At 37.2% G+C, this 8,844-nt stretch overlaps 1 protein-coding gene across 1 annotated transcript in view; it reads left to right on the top strand.

Annotated features, from left to right (window-relative positions):
- Positions 1-8,844, top strand: part of LOC104517367 (otogelin-like) — a gene marked incomplete at its 3' end in the record, with an annotated part of 71,985 nt that overhangs the window by 25,323 nt on the left and 37,818 nt on the right. The window contains exons 17-20 of the mRNA XM_010162002.1: positions 479-644; positions 1,130-1,204; positions 2,198-2,241; positions 3,400-3,553. Of these exons, the coding sequence (XP_010160304.1) occupies positions 479-644; positions 1,130-1,204; positions 2,198-2,241; positions 3,400-3,553 (439 nt within the window). The remainder of the gene's footprint in view (positions 1-478; positions 645-1,129; positions 1,205-2,197; positions 2,242-3,399; positions 3,554-8,844) is intronic.

Here is an 8,844-nt window from a genome sequence, read left to right as displayed (position 1 = left end):
AATCAACCTGGCCTAGGGGAAGGTTTCCCTGCCCATGGCAGGGGGGTGGAATTATTTGATCTTTAAGGTCCCTTCCAACCCAAACCACTCTATGATTTACATAAGAAAACGAAAGATGGTATTTTGCAACATCTGCAAAGGACACACATTTTCCTTATCGCTTTCAATGTTTTCTTTAAGACTCTCTGCATTTCCCAGAGGCCATGCACAAGAGCCAAGTATTTTCGGAGTCTGAGGAAAAAACTTCAACTATTCTGTTTCTCCAGTGTAAACCTGGATTAACTGTGCCGACTTCATTGTACTCATTATTACTGCAGATTTACATCTGTGTAGTTTACACAGCATAGTGCCAAGATAGCAATTTTAGTGGAATTTAATGTGATTGGGAATGAAAGAACAGCAATGTTTATCAGAAAACTGTTGGGAAGTACTGGAGTCTCTTGCAGTGTAATTTGAGAGATTTGTTTCATTTGGACAGCCCTTTCATGTGAAGATACAAAGGAGTACAGTACTTGTGTGTCTACCTGTGGCAGAACCTGCCAAGCACTGTCTATGCCAGAGACATGCAGCAGTGGTTGTGTTGAAGGCTGTGCTTGTCCCTCTGGAATGTATTTGAATTCCAAGACTGAACGATGTGTACAAAGGTAGGTAAAGCTGCAGTTCTGATAGTCACACTTCACTGTTTTAGACCACTGCATTTGTCAGTCAGAGTGAAAACCTAATAAACATTTATCCTTACAGTTATTAATCATCTGTAAACTTGTTGGGATCTTAGAGTTATACGGAACCTGTATGTTGATCAAAAATAGCTTTTTTAAATAGTATTGATACTCCAACATCACCAAAGTGAGTTGTTACATATTGTCTGGTTTTTGGCACGTAAGGGATACAAAAGGTGTCCATTACGTAGAGGTTCTGCTTTGTTACTGTTTTGGTTTGGAATGTACTCCAGTTATATGGTATTATTGAAGTAAACTTCTTGTATTTAAAAAAAAGGCAACCGCAGAAAACCCTCACCAAAACCAAGAAAGCAACCAATAGAACTTTGAACAAAAATTAGGTCAATGGGATTTTTTTTTTCTTTCTTCAATTTGAATGTATCAGTTACATGGTTTTTCCTCTACTCCAGAAATGAATGCCCATGTTATTTTCAAGGAATTGGCTATTCCCCTGGAGAAAATGTTATGACATCTTTGGGCAAATGGTAAGATACAAAACTTTTTTTCACCTGACTATATGGTGTCTCTTTAAGACCTCTGTCAAATCATTCTGGCTAGCCTCTTGGTTTTGTTGTTGTTTTACTATATTTTTTTTAATGAAACACACAGAATAAACCTACAGCAGTTTTCTATGCATGTTTGCACAGAACTTCATTAGAACTTAGGTTTTCAGTCTGCTGTGCATTTAATCCCACATATTAAAATGTGAAGTAGAGAGAAAAGCCACTATAACTTTGTAGTTACAAACCAATGTGGAGAGCTCCAGAAAACCCCAGACATTTCCTGGCTGTCCATTCAAGTCTGTTTAGCAAGGCCTTCACTGCTATTCTATTTCCCTATTACTGGACTGTAAATATTTTTATGAAGAATAATTAAGAACTGGTCTTTCACAAGCATAGTAGTGTATTCAACACTGGTGTTTTACTTCAGCTGTGGGATAAATTTAAGAGCTGTTGGTATTGTCAAGATTGCCACATAAACTAATAGCTTGCTTTTCCGCAGGGTTTTAAGCTGATGGTGAGGAAAATAGAGCACTTATATGAACATTCTTAACACTATTATAAGCTCACATACCCAGAGCTTACATATGTGTGCTTAGAGGGTTTTTTTGCTGCTATTGATGACTGCAGTGGTTTTTTTTTAGATAATGAGGATTCTGTTATGTAGAGGCCTTGGTTTATTTTTTACTGCACTGATGTCTTTGGGAGCAGTATAGCGGAGTATTACTGTTTGTAGTTTTATGTCAGCCCAGTCATTTTAACTCAGTAACATTATGCAGAAAGCAAAAGTTTGGAGTGTAATTAATGTTCTTTGTGTGTTAAGGCAATTCACACGTTATTCACGGTTCTAATGTTCAATGCAAACATTTATACAGTTATTTTGTATTGATTCATACTTCATGCTTTCTTATTGAACAGAAAACATTAACATTTTCATTTTCCTGGTTCACATTATGTCCTCATGTGTATTTATTGCAGCCATTGCAGGGATGGAGTAATGAATTGTGATAACAACATAATAGGTGAGTAAAGAGAAAGGGAAAAGATACAAGTCCAATGAATATGTATCGTCCAATCTCTGTGGAATCCCTTATCTGTAGTAGATTATGGAATATGTATAAATTAATAACTTGCAGGAGGGAATCAATTTGGAATTATGTATTTGAGTGGTTGAAGGCAAGGTTGGTGCGAAGCAGCAGCATAACTGTCCAAATTAGTGTTACATCTGCACAACTTTGTTTTCCAATGCTTTAAAATACTCTGTTTGCTAATGTAATTAAGTTTAACTTCATGACAAACAGCATAATTTCAGTAGGGAAAACAAAGGTTAGCTTTGCCCCATAAAACATGGTTGTACGCACTGAATACTGTCCTCAATTTTTACGTATTTTTTTCTCTCCCTCCACAAACCCTGAGTAACTGAAATAGGAATATTATTTCTTTTGTCATAATTAAGCAAAACATTATAACAACTGCTTTTTCTATTACAGTGTATTTTATACATCATTAAGCATTATGGTCCATACTCTTGTTGTGGTGTTCCTTTTACTTCAGTCAGAAAGACTTTGAAGTTTGAGTTCTAGAATTGCCAACCCTTTGGCCTAAGGGCCAAAGCAGAAATCTGTTCCCTATGCACTTGAAGGTGGTGGTTGTACTGATTTGACAATTGTCCAGAACCTCTCTCCCTAAGTAATAAATGAACAAATCCCAGCAACCAGTTAAACCCACTTTAAAACACTGCTGGAATTTCACGCATTTCTGTTACATATATGCAGTGTGCCCAGTGCAATCCAAAGGCAATTGTGCAGTAGACTTGTTTGGTTCATAATCAGTGGCTCCAGCATGGAAAGTCACATCTGGCTCTCAGACTTTTTCTTGGTATTTTTTGCTTTCTGTTGCTTTGTCTTTCTCTGCTTGCATTTCTCTTTTGGTGGGATGATTCCTGCCTAATTGTTTAGAAAGTCATGTCCCTTACAAAACAGATATATTCATTTCAGTATTTTCTGGGATGTATAGGGGTTTTATGGAGTTAAGTACACTCAGGAGAGACAAGCAATTGGATTTTACTGGATGTTACACTTGTGTTCCATATTCTCATTCTAAATCTATTGCACACCTTTATGGAATACAAAATTTCAGGTGTAAAGACTAATATGTTTGTCAATTTTTTTCCCCCCCAGCACACAGCTGCCCAGCTGGACAGATTTATATTAACTGCAGTAATCCACAAGTTGATCCCGAACTCAGCAGAGAGAGAACTTGTGAGAATCAGCTGCTAAACCTCACTTTCTCAGCACACCTTCCTTGTGTTTCGGGTTGTGTCTGCCCACCGGGGTGAGTACAGACAGACTTGCATCTTTTGATACACAGACACAGATGACTACCTTCAGTAGGATTGAGTAATTAATTCTGCTGAGGACATACCACACTTCTGCTTGGAGAATTCGGGGTGTCAAGGGGTAACCATCCAACTTGTGAAGGCTTACCACACAACGATATGGGCCATTGAAGGCATAAGAATGGTAAAGCAAGAGACAGGTGGAGCCAAAGCACTAATACCTCATAACAATAAAAATAAAATAATAGGAATATATAGAAAGGGCATAAAAATAATTTGATCCAATCCCTGTACCTACAGCAGGATTATGTTTACCTAGATAATTTTTTTTAAGATATCTAAACTCTTATTTGATATATTTCACTAAGGGAAGCATGTTTCTTCATTCCTAGGCATAATTTTCAGTATTACCTCCCTCAAAAAGATATGTTAAGTCTCAGGGATTTATGCTCAAAATGTGTAGATGGGCTGTTATCATGTTTTGGAATCAAGCACTGTATTGCTGAGAGATTTTTAAATTTTTTATAAAAATAGCAATTATGTGTTTAAGTTATGGTGGTTTTGATGGGATTTATTAAGAAGCACATAGCTAGAAGTTTTTGAGAATTGTCACCCTAAAATTCCTGTTTATGCCTTGAGAGCCTCCTCAAAACAAAGAGTAAAAGCTAGATCCTCAGTCAAACTGGGTTGAAATTGCTTAGTTGAATACTGTGGACTCATTCATTTATGTGTAGATTTTTCTGTGTCATGGTAAAAGATTGTTACTCAGACCTCTGCTTTTTACCTTAACACTTAGAAGCATGAAATGTCAAACTGTTCATATGAAATGGAACCCATAATTAGTCTAAATCGTAATATGGTACCATGGTGAAAAAGTGCAGTGCTAGGATAGATTTTTGCAATGAACTGGGGGCAGACATTTTCAGAATTGCAAAAACCCATTCTATTGGACCTTGCTGATACCCTTCAAAGCCAATTGCTACCTTCAGCAGCACTGTATGGCAGGCAACTCAGCAGACAATAAAAAGTTTTAGATGACCTATTTTGCTGTGCATGACCTCTGAGACCTATACTAGAAGAAAAAACTGAACATTAGGGGTACATCTGCTGTATGGTCTTTTTACTCATTCACTGTCAAGCACCTCATTCGAGAAAAGCTATCACAAGAAAAGCACTGTCATCCTTTAGAAAACAGATGTTTTATTTGGACTGGCTCGGTTGAATTGTTAATAATACACATTACTATTTATTTTAGATTGTGTTATGCATTCGTATTTCCGTTAACTGAAACATTAAATAATTTCCATGTATACTGTCCATTAATTCCATCTTACTGTAAAAAACAAGAGGCCCTCCAGCCCCTAAATATGAATGATAAATACAAATTCTGAGGGTTATGTCAATAGCTTACAATATATATTGCCCCAAATTCAAGTAGTAGTTCTTTCTACTACCTCATAGTATTACTTACCTATTAGATTTTCCACGTTTTTCCCTTTAATGATTTTGTCCCCTCTGATGTCCCTTCTAATGAGCGATGTTAATTAAACTACCCCCTCAATAACAAAAGGCAACCAACCAAAAGCTGAGGTCTATTTACACCATCTCTATGACTATGTATTTTTGTAGACATGGCTTGTGGTTGACACTTCAGAATGGAAAAATTTAACTGGGATTTTAATTTTCTTGGTACCAAAGTATTTTTTTTTTTTTTTTTGTATTCCAAACACTTAGATGTTGGCACACTGAATCATTAAGGCCTCATGGACATTTGTGGGACTGGGTTTTCATGCTGGTGTTCTGATAGCCACTACAGTTGCTCTCTTGAATGAGTGGTGTGGAGTTACATAGCCTTTCCAGGCTGGACACAATGTTCTCTAGCTGGTAGAACAACACTCCACCTCTGCAACTGTTATCTGTGACAGAGAATACTCTTTTTTGTGCTGAACTTGAACTCTACTGAATTTGGATCAATTTACCCTAATTGGAATTTTTAGGTCTGTTTCTTTTTTCATCACTTACTCCTCTCATAAAATAAAGCTACGAAGAGATAGTAAATTGGAAGGTTTAGTATTCTGTAATTGTAATGAAGCTTTGTAACTAAGAAAGAAATATCACTCCAGGTTTATCCTCCAAATGTTTCTAAAATATCATTGTAATTATGAAGTGGACTGTATCAAATGGCATTTAAGGAGCTTAAACACATTCTTGAAAAGTGTGTGGGGTTTTTTTTTGTTTTTTTTTTTTTAAAAGAAAACTCATTACTTTGTAATTTGCACAAAAAAACCCATGAATTTTGTCATCTTCTAAATGTGTCTGCGGACAAACAAACCTAATAATGGCGAAAGAATGCAATTCTGTTTCAAATTTTTTTAGAAAACGAACTGTTATTAGAAGTCACATTGGTTGTGTCATGTCTTAAAATGTTTCCTTAGATGACTTCCAAGTCCTGTCTTTTGGGTATGTGTTAATATCCTCAAAAGACCTACTGCTCCTCAGCTTAAGTAAAGCTAAGAATTTATTAGTATTAGTGGTATGAAAACTAAATTAGTGTTCTCTTCAAACCTTTCTTCTGGATGGCCCTGCTGCTATCATGCTAAGTATTTTTAATCTTTTTCTGGTTTAGGCAGAGTTTTGGGGAAGCCTGTCAGGAAGATTTAATGTGTTCTGGGCAAATAAGGATTACTTCCCCCATGGGGGTAGTGTCATGCCTATGCGCCCTGTTTCCTCAGGAAAGTACAATTCTGTTAGAGGAATGTTGATGCAGTGTTTGTATTTAGGTGCTTCAGGAACTGGTATTTGTCTCTGTTTCTGATGGCTGTAGAATTACAGCATCCAGGTATTGGATTGGAGTTCATTTCCAAAGAATAAGTTATCTCCATTGCAGTGCTATAACAAGATAATCTCGTTTTTCTTTTCCATCCGCTTCTGCCCCACACACTTGCTGCTTTCTTTATTGTATTTCAGTGGTCCTTATTTCCTCTTGCAATACTTCCAAACCTTCTTGGTCTTCTTCTATCTACTTTACGCTAGCTGCAAACAAATAGCTCTTTTCTTTACTTGTATTTAATTCACAGTAGAACTTCACTGGTATCATTCAGATTCTTGAGCACTGTTTCATATTACCTTCTATTTTTCCACTTGTTAAGATGATCAACATTGCTCTTTCTCTCATTTGGTTTGAAAGGAAGGCTTCTGTTACATTTGGATTTACATTGTGAAATTATTTTCATTACAAAAATGCATTGTGTATTTAAACTTGTTCATTAAATCAGAAGAATTGCATACAAAAATACCATTAGTGTAATTATAGAGTATTTAACTTTTTGTGGGTTTCTTTGAGGGGAGTTAAGGATCTGCCATCTTTTTTTTGGTTTGGTTTGGTTTCATTTTTAATCTCCTCTAGAGTTCAAGCAGGTATTTGATCTGACTATAAAAAATATTATTTACCAGCAACAATGACTTAAGTCCACTGAGCCACCAGCTCTGGTTGAAGCAGTTTTCAGTGTGAAGATGATTCAACTGTAAAACGGTTAATTGTCTGGCACATAAATTATCATCTTGTTTTACTACACATGGAGAATTTGGAGACCAAGAAGATAATGTCACATGTATCTGCAAACACGCATTCATTCCCCAAAAACATGATTAATAAAAAATATATGTTCAACCCCTGAAGTGTACAGTTCTTTTCAGAAGAACCAGTGGTGATGAGGGACAGCTAGCATGATCCTCTTGCCCATTCACAAATGGCCCTTTTTTTGGTATCTCCCTTTCCCATAGAGTCCTGCCTTACATCATTTTCAGCACTGAATTGCACCACAGTATTCTGGTAGAAAATGGTACTATTTAAGGGCATGTGGAGAGAGGTTTTAATCCAGTGTGCTTCAGTAAAAATATTTGAACTTTGAAAAAATTGAGATTTAGCCCTGAAGTAACATTGGTGGATATGAGGTACAGCTGAGATGACGCAGAAAGGTACCAAACATCACACCAATACTGTGGCATTCCAGGCACTTCTTGCTGTGAAATAACCTTAGCCTTCTTTTCCCTCGGTCTTGCCGTAGAATATGTGCTACTTGGTGCCAAGGCAGTGTGTACCACTTCATGCAGCTGTGAGACCTACATGTGCTCTCTGAGATGACCCCTTCCTTATAGCCCCGATGGGAGTGTGAGCAGGGTGGAAGAGACCCCTGCTGTGAACCCTGTGGTTTTTTGGTTTGTTTTGATGGTTTTAAGTCCCTGTCCTCTTGTGTTCCTTCCGTACAACACAAACTAAAACAGTAAATGTCTAAGGGGAAGAAAATGTGCTTATAAGTATTTTTACCCTCATTATTTCAGACAAATTGTTTAATTGCCATAGTATTTTTCTGTTTAAGATGAGAGACATCAGGACAGAGTCCCTCTATTGTTTTGTTCCTGTGTTGTAGCAAAACCCATACCCAGGTTTTAGGCAGCTCTCAGAGTTACGCTTGTGACTTGAGATAGTTCTGCTCTCTTCTGTTCACAACATTCAGTAGAAGGTGTGTGGAGGAAGGAACTTCTTTTTGCTCAAGGAGACTTGTCAGGAGGCACAGAAGATGCCTGACAATGCAAGTTTCAGAGGCCCCTGTGGAAAAGGTTGCAGAATATGGGAATCTAGATGAATCCCTGTCATTCTACTTCTTGCTCTTGTTTTTCTTACACTCAGTCACCTTTGGTCTTTAAGCTGCTACTACTGTTTCTGTGAATTTTCTTTTCCAGGGCCCACTCTGCTTAGAACCAGCAGGATGCTGATTGTAGAGCTGAATGAAAGGGGGGTTTCCCAGTGCAGGGTGAACCTGTAGAATTGCAGGGGTCAATTACCACAACTGAAGCATCAAAATCAGTTGTTACACAGAAGGATACATTAAGGATAGTAAAAACTCTTCAAGCATTCTGCAAAATGCCTGGTTCTTGGCAAATTTACTTAATATAGTAATTCTCCCTCTCTGAACAGTGAGTGAAATACAGTGAAGCTATTAGGTGCTACAGCAATGTTAGCAGTATCTGCTGGTTTTTAAAAATTTATTTATCCTGTTTTCTGGTTAGGGAATTTATGGGTGATGGTGGAATCCTGGTATTAGAAATGTTTTAGAACATTTAGACAATTAGAAACCTGCTGTTTCTTTCATTCTTTTTACCTCCCTTAAACTATTACAGACCTTTGTAGGAAGATTTGTGAAACCCTCAGAGAGCAGTTTTATTGTTGGGCCAGAGGTGTTTGCGGCTGCATAAATCAGTTGGCTGTAGACTGTTGCCCAAGGGA

Source organism: Eurypyga helias, unplaced genomic scaffold (assembly GCF_000690775.1).
Source record: "Eurypyga helias isolate BGI_N326 unplaced genomic scaffold, ASM69077v1 scaffold16222, whole genome shotgun sequence".
In the NCBI taxonomy this organism is placed as follows: Eukaryota; Metazoa; Chordata; class Aves; order Eurypygiformes; family Eurypygidae; genus Eurypyga; species Eurypyga helias.
Note: the sequence above shows the minus strand (reverse complement) of the source record. Positions and strands in the feature narration are given on the sequence as shown.